Source organism: Muscardinus avellanarius (genome assembly GCF_963383645.1).
Source record: "Muscardinus avellanarius genome assembly, chromosome: 15".
Lineage (NCBI taxonomy): Eukaryota > Metazoa > Chordata > Mammalia > Rodentia > Gliridae > Muscardinus > Muscardinus avellanarius.
The window spans coordinates 64,432,493-64,450,421 of record NC_137801.1 but is presented as its reverse complement, the minus strand read 5'-3'; the positions used below and the strand labels follow the sequence as shown (position 1 = coordinate 64,450,421).

Genomic DNA, 17,929 nt, shown 5'->3' with positions numbered 1-17,929 from the left:
TTCTAGGGGAGGAAAGGCAAGAAGGGAATGCCTTTATTCTTGACTACCACCTGCTGCTGGGTGCCTTGCCTGCCCTTGAACCCTCCCAGAAGCTGAGGAAGATCTCAGCTGCCCTTGACAGGTAAGAGGAAGCCTGGGGGAGAGGTAGCACACCTGGGCTTCTGGACTAGGAAGGAATGCTACATTACTCAAGGTAAAGAGCCTGTAGTGGCCCAGAGCCCCCCAGAAGCCACCTGGACGTGTTTATACCTGTATGGGCAAGAGCATAAGGGCTGTGTGCATGACTTGCAGTGGTGTGGTCCTTTTCTCTCCACAAAACACTGTATACAGCACTACAGATTATCTTAGGGCCACATATTCTTTTAAAACAGCGTCATCTCCCTCTTGGCACCTTTTGGAGAAATTCATTCATTCATTCATTCATTCATTCATTCATTCATTCAGATACTAGGAATTGAACCCAGGGACATTCTACCTATGAGCTACAACCCCCAGCCCTAATTTGTGATCCTCCTGTCTAAGTCTCACAAGTACTGGGATCACAGACATGCGCTGCCACATCTGGCTACAGAATTGCTTTTACACAGATAAAAGCACAGCTGCTTTGCTTGAAGCTGAAAAGGAAGCCATATATAGAGCCCAGCCCTCACATGGAGTTGTTTTTTCCTCAGGGCAGTGACCGTAGAGTCATCTGTAGTAACGGGCTTGGAGGAGCCCGGCTGAAAAACTGCTGATTTAGTCTTAGTTTCTTCAGATAAGGAAATGGGGCCAAGAGACCCAGGACTTGTCTTTCATAGACTTCTCTGGAGTAAACCCCCCTTAGCTGGCTTCTCTGATCTTTTAGAAATGCTTTAGAAGTCTACTTATTTTAGGTTCGTTTTCTCTTCGGGTAATTCAAAGAGAAGCTGTATGAAGTAAGCAGCACTTGCTGGGTTTAATCCTATTTAAAAGATAAACAGAATTGTGGCCCTGGATGAGGTTTTCTCATTTGGGGATCTTCTGGCTTCTTTGGCTTGTGTCTCCTTTGGGTCCTAGACAAGCAGTTGCCATTCCTGGTAGGACTTGTGTTGGGAAGTGAGGTTTCCTTTAACCTACAAAAAATAAGCAGGTGGCAGGCAGGGTTTTAGTGCCTAGCATCTAGGCCTGATTTTAAAATATCCAGCAAAACCTCTTTGGCAGCAAATCCAGAAAGCCTGTCTCAGCACCATGTTGGGCTTCTTTGTCTCGCATTCCTGGCCTAATCATTCTCATTGTCTGCCCAGCTGTTCCCCCCCACTCAGATGATCGGCTTGCTGTTTCTCTCCTCTGGCTTCTCACCTTACCTCTCCATCCCTCTCACTTTTCCTCACTGAGTGGAAGTCACCGGTGTTCTGCTTCACGTGATGCCTGGGCTGGGTACCATCTAGCATGATTCAGTATTTGATACAGAGCCAAGAGATGTACTGCTTACTTCTTCCAAAGCCCCATTGCTAATGTTGGATAGCATGGTGAGGCTCCTGAGGAGGTTTTCCTTATCTTTGTCTTTAAAAAGTTTCACTTGAGCCAGGTGTAGTGACAGACACCTGTAATCCCAGTAGTTAGGAGGCTGAGACAGGAGGATTAAAGGTTTGAGGCCAGCCTTAACAATCTCTAGCAATCTCTAGTGTGACCCTGTTTCAAAATAAAAAATAGGATTATGGGTTTAGCTCAGAGGTAGAGCTCCCTTGGGTTCCATCTCAGTAACACACACACACACACACACACACACACACACACACACAGACACACACACTCACACACTTACAGTTGAAAACTGTGATCTCTTGTTGATGTTACAACTAAAAGAGATTTTAGAGATTATGTAATTCTCCCAGTCGTTGGGTAGAGGTTATAATACATGGCCTGCTTATTTCAGAGATTTTTTGAACTTTGAAGCAGGGCCACCTAACAGTCCTGATTTGTGTAGGACTGATAATCGGGATTCAGATTCTCATGTGCCCTTTTATCTCAGCAGAGACATAGGTGTTTTTTGTCATCTTCGCTTATTGGAGAGGTCGAGGTCCAAGTTAGCTATTTATTGGTGACTTCACAGTCTTCTGCTTATGAAAGCCTTTTACTAGGAAGGTGGTAGGAAGCAGCTAATCCTAGAAGGATCTATAGGGAATGCACATTAAATTTCATAATGATATACCAGTATATTCGAAAATAAATGGCCAAAATAAAAAAGATCCAGAATACCAAGTGTTGGTAGAGATGTGGAACAATCAGAACTCTCTCATGTTGGGAGCATGGTGGTACAGCCACGGTGAAGAACAGTTAGGCAGTTTCCTGTAAAGCTGAATAGAACTGCCATGTGACCCAACCGTTCTGTTCCTAGGTATTTACCTAAGACAATGTCTTAGGTAAACCTGTCCATAAAAAACAAGGAATTCTGTACATATGTCAATTTTTAATAGGCAAAAGCTGGAAACAATTCAGATGTCAGTGAGTGAATGGATAAATCAATTAAGGAATATCTGTACAATGGAAAGACAAAACTACTATTATGTGTATATATATATACACACACACATACATATACATATATAAATAATCTGGGAGTGAATTTCAGAAATACTGTGCTGAACAAAAGAAGCCAGATACAAAGGGTATATGATGTATGATTCCATTTATTCTCGGGCAGGCAGAACTGATTTCTAGAAATGGAAAGTAGACATCAAATTAGGAGAGGTATGGAAGAGGAGGGAAGAGTGTCTAAAGAGAGGCATGAAGAATTCTTTACCCAGATGGATTGATTGTGGTGATGGTTACAAGAGTGTATGAAATTGTGAAAACTCAGCAAACTCTACACTTAAAACAGCTGCATTGTGTTGCATGTAGAGTTGGTTTAAGAAGAGAAATGTAAACAGAAGAAGGCTCTAATCTGAGTTCTGCTAACTAGCTCTCTCTACATCTCTTTTCCTGTAGGAAAGTGGGGCACTAAATCCTGTACCTGTCTCATTCAGGTATTATGAAATAGAAGTGAAACAATGTATTTTGAAATGCCTTTAAAATAGTCATACACGGTTGCTGGGTCAAGGGGATATTCCCTCAACTCCTTTAAGGCAAGAAAGGCAAGCCTGTGGTAACTAGTGTCTAAGCTAATACATATATTTTGGATGTCATTTGCAAATCATCTTTTAATTTCATGGAACAGGGCCATGTCACTTCCTTTTCTTGACCACCAGTAAAATAAGGAGTTTAGACTAGGAAAAAGGTAGAATTCTGGAGGCCCAAATAATCTTAAAGCTTTTCAGATACATGGGAGTTTTGCTTTTGCTTTTTTGTTCCAGTGTTTGTAGTGTAGGCCTCTTCAGCATTCATTTAAACTGTGACGTGTTGCCAGAGTTTAAAAATGTATGTTCCATATAAAAGTTTGAGTTCCTAGCCTATGCTTAGAAATTCAGCCAGACGTAGTGGTGCAGGCTTGTAATCCCAGCATTTGGGAGGCAGAGACCGGGAGATCAGCCTCCTGTGAGACCCTGTTTCAAAATAAAGAATTTTTTAAAAAGGGGGGGCGAGGGTGTAGATCAGAGGTAGAATGCCCCTGGGCCCCATCCCCAGTACAAGAGAGAGAGAGAGAGAAGAGAAGAAAAGAAAAAAAGAGAAAAAGAACTTAATATTGCTGACAAATCCAAGTCTGTATTCCTACATGGCAGCTAAATTTTGGGAGGACCTATTGGGAAAGTACATTCAAATCACAGTGAGATATCAGTGTAACAACTGTCTGGAATACATAGTAGCTGACCCTGTACATGGCTGTGCTCATTAGTTTCCCATGGTCTCTACCACACTCTGTCATCACTTCTGTTCTGTAGTAACAGTTAAGAGGAAAGTTAATTCCCTACTGAATGCCAACTGTACTCTTAATGGCACTGTTTTAGAGAAGAACCAAATGGACAAAAGTCTTCAAACCCAGGGCGAATTGTAAATACTTGTCTACATTTCCATCAAAAATTAGGGAGATGCTGGGCATGGTGGTGCACGCTTGTAATCCCCGCACTTGGGAGGCGGAGACAGGAGGATCACGCAGGTTCAAAGCCAGCCTCACTGGCTTAAGAGACCGTTTCCAAATAAAAATATAAAAAGTAGGTGACTGGGAGTGTAGCCCTGAGGTAGAAGGGTTTCCAGGAACCCCAGTACCACACACACACACACACACAAAAAAAAAAAAAAAAAAAAAATTAGGGAGACTATGGGCATGGTGGCACATGCCTGATATCCTAGTACTTAGGATCACAGGTTCAAGGACAGCCTCCATGAGGCCTTCTGCAGCTTAGTGAGACCCTGTTTTCTTTTTGCTTTTTTTTTTTTTTTTTTTTTTTTTGCAGGTCTGGGGATAGAACCCAGAGGCATTCGACTTCCAAGCTATACCCCCTGCCCTATGTTTTATTCTTTATTTTGAAACCAGGTCTTACTGAGTTGCAGAGGGCCTCACTAAGTAGCTGAGGCTGTCCGCAAACCGCGATCCTCCAAGTCTCAGCCTCCTGAGTGCTGGGATTACAAGTGTGCACCACCACGCCCAGCTAGAGACCCTGTTTTAAAATAAAAAATTAAATAGGGCTAGGGGTGTAGCTCAGGCAGAATGCCCCTGGGTTCATTCCTTAGTACCACAAACACACACACACACACACACACACACACACACACACTCATTAAGAAGAGAAGTTAGACCAAGAGTGTTATGTATTTTAGAAAAAACAAGAGAAAGCATGTTTCTTTGTAAAAATTAAAGAAAATCCTACCTATTTAATAGAAAGAGTGTGACTGTGTCAAATTACCCTGCTAGCCGGGCATGATGGCACACGCTTATAATCCCAGTATTTGGGAGGCTGAGACAGGAGGATCACAGTTTGCGGGCAGCCTCAGCTACTTAGTGAGGCTCCCTGCAACTCAGTGAGACCCTGTTTCAAAATAAAGAATAAAAAATAGGGCTGGGGGCCGGGTATGATGGTGCACGCTTGTAATCCCGGCACTTGGGAGGCGGAGACAGGAGGATTGCACAGGTTCAAAGCCATCCTCAACTACTTAGTGAGGCTCTGCTTCCAAATAAAATATACAAAATGGTCTGGGGAGTATAGCTTGGAGGTAGAAAAGCCCCTGGGTTCCACCCCCAGTACCACCCCCCCAAAAAAAAAAAAAAACTAATAGGGCTGGGGGTGCAGCTCGGAGGTGGAATGCCCCTGGGTTCCATCCCCAGTACCACAAAATAATAAATAAATAAATAAATAAATAAATACCCTGCCAATGTCACTTCCTTGCTTCATTTAATAGGTCACAAACATTTCTCTCTGTGATTCAGTAAATTCATGGATGAGATTATCTTAGTGTTTCACAACATTCTAGAAGGCAGAGACTGGCGTCAGCCAGTTAGATTTTCTTACCAGTGGCCGAATTGTCCTCTGTGCAGCTTTGGATTTTTCCCTTTAATCAAGATCTTAGGATGCAACTCACTCTGGAATAAGCTTTGCGATATTCACAGTCTTCTCTCTTGGCAGCCTCTTCTATAACAGCCTGGACCCTGTTTACCTCTGGCTCAGCGGCATTTCCTTGATCCACGTGGTAGGCAGAAGACCTGTGCTTGAAAAGTAGCTTAGTGGTGCTATCTCCTCTATACCTTCTAATTTAGTAGTTTATACTTTAACTGTGGTTTATTTAGTAGTGGCTGACCTTTTTTTTTTTTTTTTTTTTTTTTTTTTGCAGTACTAGAGATGGAACCCAGGGGCATTCTACATCCCCAGCCCTATTTTCTCCCTTTCCTCCTTCCTTCCTTCCTTCCTTCCTTCCTTCCTTCCTTCCTTCCTTCCTTCCTTTCTTTCTTCCTCCCTCCCTCCCTCCCTTCCTTCCTTCCTTCTTTTCTTTTCTTTTTTTTTTGTGTGTGTGTGGTACTGGGTGTGGAACCCAGGGACTTTTCTACCTCTGGGCTACACCCCCAGCCCTATTTTATAATTTATTTGGAAACAGGGTCTCACTAAGTTTCTGAGAGCCTCACTAAGTAGCTGAGGCTGGCTTCAAACCTGTGCGATTCTCCTGTCTCAGCCTCCCAAACAGGAGGATTACAAGTGTGCACCACATGCCCAGTCCCCAGCCCTATTTTCTATTCTTTATTTTGAAACAGGGTCTCACTGAGTTGCAGGGAGCCTCACTAAGTAGCTGAGGTTGCCCGCAGACTGTGATCCTCCTGTCTCAGCCTCCCAAGTGCTGGGATTACAAGTGTGCGCCACCACGCCCGGCTGGCTGACATCTTCAGTATAGTAAATTGTATTAGGCTTCCATTTTGATCTCATGTTTTAAATTCTTCTCACCCACAAAAAGGCCTTTTCTAGGCATAGATGCTTGGTAATGTGGTTCCATCTGCGTTAGGCATGATCGTTTGTTGCTTTGCTCTTAGGTTAGTCATGGCCATAGGCTTGGAGAATCTGGGCTGGCTTTTCTCAACCAGTTGTGCTTATTCTGTCACGTGGGAGGCAGCCCATTTCATAGGTCACTGCTGGGAGGTCCTGGCACTGCCTGCACTGCTCCCACCTGGTGACAGTTATCTCAAATTGCAGCATCATGCACTTGTTCAACCTTCAGGAGACCAAGACGGGAGGATCACAAGTTCCTGCCATTCTCAGCAACTTAGTGAGACTCTGTTTCAAAGTAAAATAAAATAGGGCTGGGGTGTGGCTCAGAGGTAGAATGCCCCTGAGTTCTATCACCAGTACCACAAAACATAAAATAAATAAATACTCAAAATTCTAGAATTAAATTGATAATGAAGCAGATTAGCGTGCATTATTATTTTGTTGTATGTAGGATTGAACCCAGGGACATCTACCTCCAAGTTATATCCCCAGCCCTATTTTTTATTCTTTATTTTGAAACAGGGTCTCACTAAGTTGCAGAGCCTCACTAAATAGCTGAGGCTGGCCACAAACCTGCGATCTTCTGTCTCAGCCTCTCATGTACTAGGATTACAAGTGTGTGACACCACACCCAGCTAGTAGTTTAGTGTATTATAAGAAAATGGAATATGTTTCTTAGACACAAAGATTACAGACATAGTAGTTAAAAATAAAGAATAAGGAGCTGGACGTGGTGGCGCATGCTTGTAATCCCTGCCCTTGAGATGCTTAGACAGGAGGATCCCACAGGTTTGAAGCCAGCCTCAGCTACTTAGTGAGACCCTGTTTCCAAATAAATTATTAAAAAAAGAACAGGGCTGGGGTGTAGCCCAGAGGTAGAATGCCCCTGGGTTCCACCCCAGTACCACATACACACACACACACACACACACACACACACACACACACACACAAAACATAAAGAATGGGTGGTAAATTTTAGTGTTTGTATGAATATTGCAGAAGAATGTAGTGACAGGAAACGGACAAACATGAAGTGGTAGAGCACAATGTACATTTGGAACATTTGAGCTCATTATATATTTTTACAGAAGTATGTGTGTATTTTATGCTTATGATTACTGCTCTTTTTGGTTGTAAGGGATAGAATCTTACTCAAGTTAACTTGAAAAAGTGTATTGCAGTAAGGATGCCATAGGGCATGCCATGGACATCCACATACAGGTACTGAAGTGCCAGAGATCCTTGGCATTCCTCAGATCCAAGCCTTACTTCAGAGGCCTGGATTCTCTGGAATGGCTGCTCATGGACCTATAACAATTTTGCAGATGGCTGCTAGCCCCAGTACTGTATCATAACCTCAACTCAAGACCCCACACTGCTGACTTTTCTCTGTTCACTTGTATTTGATTAGTGAGCACCTCTGTGCAAAGCATAGCCTAGTGATTCTTTTTCTTGCATAGGGCCAATGAACAGGATATTTAAGCTAAATAATGAAGGTGTACAAATCAGGCCAATGAACTGCGTGTTCAGCTGAACTGCTGCTTATTCGAAAGCTTTCAACTTTCATAGCTTTGCCACACCTTGACTTTTAATGAGGGCCTCAAACACTTCACATTGCTTTGGGAGTGAGGTTCAGGTTAGGAGTACCAAGAATTTGTGGAACTCTAAGGGCCAACAAATTTAAAGCATTTGAGAATTACTGCTAGAGTTATATAAATTTCTATTAATGAATCGTGAAATGCCTTATAGAGATAGGTTAGTGCAGATGTTAAAAAGTGTGCCTGATAATCGAGTCCTAATGGTTACTGTGTAGAATAGTGCTCTCAAACCTATATCTTTTTTTTTATTTTTTGGTGGTACTGGGGTTCCTGGAAGCCCTTCTACCTCCGGGCTAGGGCTACACTCCCAGACCTATTTTATACTTTTTATTTGGAAACAGGGTTTTTTCAGCCAGCACGGCTGGCTTCGAACCTGCGTGATCCTCCTGTCTCTGCCTCCCAAGCGCGGGGGATTACAAGTGTGCGCCATCATGCCCGGCTATCAAACCTATATCTTGCGTCTTCTCAATAACTCACGAGGTAGGGTGGGCAGGAACAATCCTCAAGGTCTGCTGTTAGATTCGAATTGGGGGATGGAGTGAGAAAGGCTGAGAAGAAAAGGAAAAGAAAGGAGATTCTTAAAGTAAACTGACAACTATTTATGATAGTATTATTGAAATTTTCTAGCCTCTCTGGTAGGAAGGAAAAAGTACTGGATTTATGTATAAAAAATAAATCTTGGTTTGAATCTATCTCTTGGAGCCGTTGTTTTCTTCAGATAATATTGTTTTTTTATATTTTTTGAGGTCTGATCTTATTTATTTGTTACACTTAAAAATTCGTGTTATTAAGCTAGGCGTGATGGCATTTGCTTGTAATTCCAGTACTTGGGAGGCTGAGACAGGAGGATTGCAGGTTTGCAGCCAGCCTCAGCTACTTAGTGGGGCCCTCTGCAACTTAGTGAGACCGTTTCAAAATAAAGAGTTAAAAAAAAATAGAGCCAGGGTGTGAGTTGGAGTTAGATGCCCCCTGGGTTCAATTCTCAGTCCCCCCCACACACAAAAAAAATTATTTTTGACTGGACTCAGAAGGAGAAGCTTTCAGAGAGAACAGCTTGTGTCTCTTGTCAATCTGTTCCTGGCGTTTTACTTTGGTTTCTTCATTCTCTTGGCCAAAACTTTAGCATATTCTTCAGCCTCTTCCTTATTTTTTATAGTGCACTGTTTCTTCAGAGCAATAAGCTGGCGTTTGTTGTAGGACAAACAAGATGCTGAATCTTGAATATTTTGGTCCTGGGTTCTTATCTTCTTTGTTTAAGAGCTTTCTTACAACATATTGGTAAGACACCATCATCTTTGTAGAGATTGAAACATTTGCATATTCTGCCGGCTCTTTTGGGCCCCAGGTGAACCGTCAGTCCAGGAACATCTTTCTCTCCTTTTTTCATAATAACCAAGTTGAAAAAACTCATCCTCAGTGCAACCTTGGACAGACTGGTGCTTTTTCTCTCCAGTTCTCCTTGGTCTACAACAGGAATGTGCCTTACTCAGTAGAAGGTGAACTTGGCCGTGGGTCAAGACACCCTGCTTCATGAGGAAACTTTCTTTTGTCATTCCCACCACCGATTCGGACCACATAACCCTTGCATCCTTCACCCATGGTGTCAGCAGCAGCTTCTGTGGCCATATGCTTCTCGTAAAAGTGTGACGTTTGCGTTTATTGTCTACTTCACTGGGTTTCTGGCAGCCAGTGGCTGGGAAAGAGGTCTTCAGCTTCATCTTGATGCAGCCGATCGCCTGCACAGCACTAGTAATTGTTTTAACAGGAAAATGACACCTCATATGATGGAGGTAAGAATTAACGAGAGCATCAGAGTGTTGAGGATGGTGTGTGGATACAGTTGGATCTTTCCCTCTGTTCATCATCTGTTTATTTGCGGGTTCTTGGGATGATAATTACTTTTCTTCCTTGATTCTGAACGAGGTGTTTAAAGGCCACTTCTCTGACTCCTGCTCCCAAGTTCCATAAGTAATATCTCTGGGTTCCAAACATCTAAGAATGCCTTCTAGGCCAGGCCAACCTTTAGGACGAGACAACAGTGGCATCAGTGCCATTAACAGTATTAACAGTGGCAGCAGCCACCTGCAGCTACACGGTCAGCTGACTGACTCCATGACTGTGACTCAGAAGAGCTTCTGTGTGTGTTCCTCTCACAGGTGGATTTGCTATCGTGTTTCTGGTGAGGACCAGCAACGGGATGAAGTGTGCCTTGAAGCGCATGTTTGTCAACAATGAGCATGACCTCCAAGTGTGCAAGAGGGAAATCCAGATCATGGTAAGGCCGCCCATTGGACCGGACCTGCTTGTTTAGAATGGGGGTAGAGATGATGCCTTCTCTTAAGAAAGCTGGGGCAGGGCTCATTCCCTTCTCTGAGATGGCCAGAAGCCCCTGGACAAGATGGGAGTCGGCAGCCAAGGGACATAGGACACGACTCCTGCCTCAGCCTCCCTCAGCTGGAGGTGAGGCGAAAGGAGCATATGGAGAGAGCTGACCAGCTTTTAGGTCAGGGAACTAGTTCGAGGCATCAGGAAAAGCTTAAACAACTTGATTCCCAGAAATTAAATGTAGCATTTATTCTGGAAACTCTAACTTCCCAGTGCAATTTCATTTACAAAAATCTAAGAAAAGGCAAAATTGATCTGTTGTGATAGCAACCAGAAAAAGGTTATCTGGGCTGGGAAGTTGATGAGAAAGGGGCATATGGAATTTTTATGGGCCATGGGAATCTGTCATTTTAGGTAGTGGTCACACATGTATGGAATTGTCAGAACTCAGTTGAACACATTAAGATCTCTGCATTATCATGTGTTCATTATACCTCAGTTTTCGAAAATTACTAATGTTGCCAGGCGTGGTAGTGCACGCTTGTAATCCCAGCATTTGGGAGGTTGAGACAGGAGGATCGCTGTTTGTGGACAGCCTCAGCTACTACTTAGTGAGGCCCTTTGCAACTCAGTGAGACCCTGTTTCAAAATAAAGAATAAAAAATAAGGCTGGGCGTGTAGCTCGGAGGTAGAATGCTTCTGGTTTCCATTCCCAGTACCACAAAACAAACAAACAAACAAACAAACAAACAAACAAACAGCAACAAAAAAAACCCCTAAAATCAGATTTAGCTGGACGTGGTGGCACACGCTTGTAATCCCAGGATTGGAGAGTCTGAGATGGAGGATCACGGTTAGTGGACAGCCTCAGCTACTTAGTGAGGCGCTCTGCAACTCAGTGAGACACTGTTTCAAAATAAAGAATAAAAAATTGGGCAGGTGCCAGGCATGGTGGCACACGCGTGTAATCCCTGCGCCTGGGAGGTAGAGACAGGAGGATCACGCCTGTTTCCAAATAAAAAAATATAAAATAGGTGTGGGAGTGTAGCCCGGAGATAGAAGGGCTTCCACGAACCCCAGTAGCACCCCCCCAAAAAAAAAATTGGGCAGGGGGTGTAGCTCAGAGGTCAAATGCCTCTGGGTTCTATCCTCAGACCCGCAAAAAAAAAAACAACAACAAACAAACAAAAAAACAGATTGACATTGAATTTAAATGGTGTCCCTATTTATTAGAGATATATACTGACGTATTTATGGATGAAATAATATATCTTGAAAAACAGTGTATTTGGAAGAGGAACAAGACAGGTCATACATTAATGTTGGTAATCAAAGTGGAGTGATAACTGGGAATTTGTTAGAATATTCTCTTTCTTTTATCTCTGGCATTTTTCATAATTTAAAAAGCCCTTAAACATGTAGTCTTTTATTCCTTTGTTTCTACCATACTTTTATTTATACATTTCATATTGCTTAACCTGTTACATTTAAAGTTGTTCTACTATCAAAGAGTAGATTGTTTTATTTATTTATTTATTTATTTATTTATTTATTTACTGCGGGTCTGGGGATGAAACCCAGGAGCATTTGACCTCTGAGCTACACCTCCTGCCCTGTTTTTTATTTTTTATTTTGAAACAGGGTCTCACTAAGTTACAGAGGGCCTCACTAAGTAGCCGAAGCTGTCCGTGAACCGCGATTCTCCAGTCGCAACCTCCCAAATGCTTGGGTTACAGGTGTGCGCCACCACGCCCGGCTAGATGATTTTTAAAAATACTTTATATTCTCATACACTGTTTGATATAGAGTAAAAGGAATATATTCTATATTAATATATTAATATGAATAGGTAAATATGAATATGCAAATATATATTAATATACATGAAATGAATATATTAATAATGATAATAGCCAGGTGAGGTGGTGCACGCTTATAATCCCAGTACTTGGGAGGCTGAGACAGGAGGATCATAGGTTTGCAACCAGCCTTAGCTACTTAGGCCTTCCACAGCTTAGTGAGATTATGCTTGAAAATAAAAGAATAAAAAAATAGGGTTGGGGGTCTAGCTCAGAGGTAGAATGCTCCTGGGTTCAATCCCCAGTGCTGCAAAAAAAAAAAAAAAAAAAAAAAAAAAAAGCAAATGCTTATGTTCACCTAGAGGTGATAATTTCTTTGTGCCTTAGATCTTAATGCTTTTGTCAAGAGGGGAAAGATATCCCCAAACTAGACGGGACTGTATTTTAGGGATCTCACCAGGCATGGCTTCCCTTTGTCCACTCGTATGGAGTCACCCCTCAAGTGGCTGGTAGAGAAGCTCCTGTACTGCCATTGGGCTACTTCAGTCACTCAGCATTTCGAGAGCTGGTGCTGTTTTGGATTCCGGAGGCTCCGTCTACAGGACACCACCCTGCTCCAAGTTACCCTTGCTGTATCCCTCCCTTCACACACCCAGTGGGATTTCTGGGTGCTTCTCATGACTTCTCCTTGGGGCTCCTTGCTGTGGGCTTGCTCAGCACTCACACTCTTCTCATTCGTTTACTGTGTTAGGAAAGCATTTCCATTCTTTGAGTTTTCCCCACTCATTTAGACACATGCTTAAGGGCTTACTTTGTGCAGGGAGGCATTATAGTGGAGGACTAAGAATTACAACCCCACAGCAGCACACAGATTAACAGACCTGATTAAGAATTAACTTACATGGGTTCAGATTATGGCCCAGTTATGTATTCACTTTGATAGTATTGTTTTTAATTCAGCTTTTTTTTTTTCCCAAAGCAAATGTAGTCAAATAGTTGAACTGAGCTTGTTAAAAAAGAAAAAAATCAAGCAGTCTTAAAAGGGTCCTCCTATGCCATTTCAGGGTCCCAGAGGCAACCATCTTAGTTAATTTTTTTCTTTTTAGTACTGGAGAAGGAACGCAGCGGCATTCTACCTTTGAGCTACACCCCTAGCCCTATTTTTATTCTTTATTTTGAAACAGGGTCTCGCTAAGCTGCAGAGGGCCTCACTAAGTAGCTGAGGCTGGCCACGAGCCTCTGATCCTCCTGTCTCAGCCTCCTGGAAGCTGGGATTACAAGCATGCACCACCACGCCCGGCTGGTTAATTCTTTTGACATGTTACTAAAAAATATGCTAAAACCACTCATTTTTTATTTTTCTTCCATTTTAGGAATTACCTTGTAAGAACAATAAAGATGTAGTTCTCTTTGGTTCCCTGCATATCCCTTTCCCCAAAACAGTTTTCTCATGCCCTGTTCTTCTAAAATATCAATAAGTTTTAGCAATGTATTGGTTTTATTAGTATTAGTTTTTACATGTTTATATAAGAAAACTATTCTTCCTGGATCTCCTATTAGATTATGATTACTATACTCCCATTTAACTCTGTTTTACTAGAATTAATAATTATGTTGTTTTTCCTCATTTGATTTGTCTTCTGTGTACTTTTCAACAAGTAGCCCTAAGCCTTCCTACGTACATAATTCACTTTTTGTTTTATTGTCTTGAGGATTTCTCCCTTGACTTGATAGAGTCTGAACTGGTTGCTCTCTAGGACTGACAGTCTTATCTTAAAATGTCCTGGGCATTCCCTTTGCCTCACTTTTTTTGTTAGCTCGCCAACTCCTCTTTTTGCTTTACTTCTTCATTTTGGTAGAATGGTCCTCCAGTAGCTTTTCTTGATATAGATTGTGCTTTTGGTGTCAAGTCTAAAGAATCTTTGCCAAGCCCCCAATACTGAAGATTTTCTTCTACTTAAAAAAAGCTATTATATTTTTACATTTAAGTCTATGATCTATTTTGAGTTAAGTTTTACATAAGGCGCAAGACTTTGGTTGAGGGAATTATGTTGATTGATTGATTGATTGATTGATTGATTGATTCACTTGTGGATAACCAGTTTTTCTAGTACCATTTGCTGAAAAGGCCATCTTTCCTCTACTGGCATTTACTTTTTTGTTGTTACTGTTAAAAATCAATTGGACTTAGTTGTATGGTTCCATTTCCAGACCCTCCCCTATTCTCTCTTCTAGTCCCTTAAGCTATATTTTTATTCCTTTGCCAATCTCACCATAGCCTTGATTACTTTAGCTATGTAATAAGACTTGAAGTCAGACTGAATTCTCCCACTTTTTCCCCCAAAATTGTTTTAACTATTCTGCTTCATTTTATTTTTCATATAAAATTAGAATAATCTTACCTATCTACAAAAAGTACTACTAGAATTTTTTTTGTGTGTGTGGTACTCGGGTTTCTGGAAACCCTTCTACCTCAGGGCTATACTCACAGACCTATTTTTTATATTTTTATTTGGAAACAGGGTCTCTTAAGCCAGCGAGGCTGACTTTGAACCAGCGTGGTTCTCCTGTCTCCTCCTCCCAAGCACGGGGATTACAAGCATGCACCACCACGCCCGGCATAGTACTAGAATTTTTTTTTTTTTTTTTTTGGTGGTCCTGGGATTCCTGGAAGCCCTTCTACCTCCAGGCTATACTCCCAGACCTATTTTATATTTTTATTTGGAAACAGGGTCTCTTAAGCCAGCACAGCTGGCTTTGAACCTGCACGATCCTCCTGTCTCCGGTTCCCAAGCGCGGGGATTACAAGCGTGCACCACCACACCCGGCTATAGTACTAGAATTTTGATAAGATTTCATTAAATCTATATTTCAGTTTGGCAAGAATTGACATCTTATCTATTTAGTCTAACAATAATAAATATGGTATAGCTCACCTTTTATTTACTTATTTAGTTTCTTTCATCAGCATTGTATAATAGTTTTAAGTATGAATGTTCTTAGAATTATACCAAGAATTTTTTGTGATTATATATTTTTTCCACAGTGCTAGAAATTGAACCCAGTTTCTCATTCACTAGTGCTTAGTTGTACCACTACTGAGCTATACCCTCAGGCCCTGATGTTGCATTTTTACTTTTTGGTGTCCATGTGTTTAATACTAGTATGTAGAATTGCAAGTTTCTCATTTATTGTATCATGTCACCTTCCTATATTCCCCTACAGGTTCTGCCATTTTGTGGATTCTTTAGGATTTTCTTCAAATGGTTTTATATCTTTTTGGTCTGTATCCCTCTTATTATGTCTTGGTCTTCATTGCAGTGGCTAGACATTAAAGTATTATGTTGATTAAGAATAATGAGAGGAGGGCCACGATGGCGGTGGTGGCAATAGCCAGTATCGGGGAAAGGCAGGTAGATTCATTCTAATCCACCGTGAACTTTTGAGGAAATCTCCCCTACAGTAGACTGCACCTGCCCCACATGCTCAGGAACTCTGGACGACATACTATGTAAGAAAAAATTTTGCGAAGATAGACCAAGATGGTGGTAGCGGCGGCAGCTGGAACTCGGGAGAGGCAGACAGATCCAATCCAATCTACCTTGAATTTTTGAAAATATCTTCCCCAGCCGGGCATGGTGGTGCATGCTCGTAATCTCTGCGCTTGGGAGGCTCAGACAGGAGGATTGCAAAGGTTCGAAGCCAGCCTCAGCTACTTAGTGAGGCTCTCAGCAACTTAGTGAGACCCTGTTTCCAAATAAAATATAAAAAAAGGTCTGGGAGCATAGCCCAGAGGTAGAAAGCCTCTGGGTTCCACCCCCAGTACCACCAAAAAAAAAAAAAAAAAAAAAAGAAAAGAAAAGAAAATATTTTCCCTAAAGTAGACTGCTCATGCCGCACATGTGCAGGAATTCTGGACAACATACTATGTAAGAAAAATGTATGGGGCAAGTTGGAAGGTGCCCCAGCCATATTGCTGGGCTGATTTGCTGTGCTGGGTGTCCTGGGAGACCTCAGCATGGCCGCTGTGCTCCTCTGTGCTGCGCTGGGGGTCAGAAGCAGCGGATCCCGCTCTCCATGGTGAGGCTGTGAGCCTCTGCTTTCAGTGGGGAGATAAAATCCATTGCTGCTAGGGAATTGAGCTCTCAGCTTTTGCAAATGACATGTGCTATTTTCTCCTACTAAAATATATATGTGTATATATATATATATATGCAGGGAAAAATGGAAACCTCTGTAAATGTCATGCCCACAGTGACAGGAACCAGAGCCTACTGGGCAGCGAGGCCTGGTCTGGAGCCAGTGGGCCAGGCTTGGAGCCTGCCGTGCTGCGAGGCCAGGTCTGGAGTCAATGGGCCGGGGCCAGAGCCTATTGCACGGCAGGCCTGGAACTGGGGCCTGCTTCACAGCAAAGGGCCAGCAGGTTTCTTCAAATGTGTGGCCAGGAAGCAGTAGAAGCTGCCGCTTCCTCACCTAATCTCTCAGCAGCTTTCCAGATCCAAGGGACCTCTATTTAAAAAAAAAACAAATTGGTTGTGAGTGGATCATCCTGTCAAACTTACTCACCTTCTGAGTTTCAGGTTTTCAGTAAGTGGGAAAAAATGTGGAGAAATAGAAGCTCTAATACATTGTTGGTGCGATTGCAAGTTGGTGCAACCACTTTGGAGGACAGTATAAAAGATCCTCAGAAGGAAAATGAACTTACCATATGATCCAGCAATACCACCTCTGGGTATCTACCAAGAATAATGAAAACCAAAATACCAAACTAATGCATGAACAACCATGTTCATGGCTGCACAGTTCATCATTTTCAAACTTTGGAATCAGCCAAGATGTCCTTCAATGAATGACTGGATTTCAAAACTATGGGATATGTACACAATGGAATTTTGCCCATCCATAGGGAGAACAAAATTATGGCATTTACAGTGAAATGTCACAAAAAAATAAGAAATCAGATGCTTTTCTTAATGTACAAAATATTAGGGAGAAATGGGTAACAGGAGGAACTCTAGATGAAGAAGGGACCCTATATAGGAGCAATTAAGGTGACATATCTGAGGGGATAAGAGGGAGGATAAGGGAAACTCTTTAAAGCACATGATGTACTTTAAACATATCTAAGTCATTCAGGAAGCATGGGTAGGAGGGAGGGGGAGGGAAGGGGTTAGAGATTGGGTAGGGGCTGATTGGGTGATATATGCATGTATATCTCCACAAGTTTTTTTTTTTTTATCCCATTGAGATCTATGACTACAATGCACCAATAAAAATTTATTAAATATAAGAATAATGAGTGAACATCCTTTATTGGTTCCCAGTCTTAAGTAAAAAAACATTTTTTTTACCATTTAGTATAACATATTATGTACATTGAAAAAAATCAATTTGAAGACATTTTCCTTGTAGTCCTACTTTACTAAGATTTTTTTTTTGAGGGGGGGATAGAACCCAGGGGCATTCTACCTCTGAGCTACACCCTCAGCTCATTTTTTGTTTTTTATTTTGAAACAGGGTCTCACTGAGTGGCAGAAGGCCTAAGTAGCTGAGGCTGCCCATGAACCATGATCTTCCTGTCTCAGCTTCCCAAATGCTGGGATTACAAGTGTGCACCACCACGCCCAGCTTACTTTACTAAGAGTTTTGATCATGCATGGTGTTGAATTTTGTCGACTGCTTTTTCTGCATCAATTGATATGATCATGTGAGGTTTTTATCTTTAGCCTATTAAAGGATTATATTGATAAACTTTTCAAATATTAAACCAGATTTGCATCCCTGTAATAATTTGTTTGGTCATATTTTTATCTGTTTTTAAATTCTCTTTGTCCATATT

General features: G+C 41.9%; 1 protein-coding gene and 1 pseudogene across 7 annotated transcripts in view; one reads left to right on the top strand and one right to left on the bottom strand.

Annotated features, from left to right (window-relative positions):
- The window catches only part of AAK1 (AP2 associated kinase 1), a gene marked incomplete at both ends in the record, with an annotated part of 196,073 nt that overhangs the window by 86,103 nt on the left and 92,041 nt on the right, over nucleotides 1–17,929 (top strand). For all 6 annotated transcript variants that reach the window (XM_080711261.1, XM_080711260.1, XM_080711265.1 and 3 more), the window contains one exon: nucleotides 10,123–10,241. In XM_080711261.1, coding sequence (XP_080567387.1) covers nucleotides 10,123–10,241 — 119 coding nt within the window. The remainder of the gene's footprint in view (nucleotides 1–10,122; nucleotides 10,242–17,929) is intronic.
- Nucleotides 8,975–9,684, bottom strand: LOC308273900 (small ribosomal subunit protein eS6-like; annotated as a pseudogene). Its single transcript has one exon. The product of its transcript is annotated as a small ribosomal subunit protein eS6-like (transcript).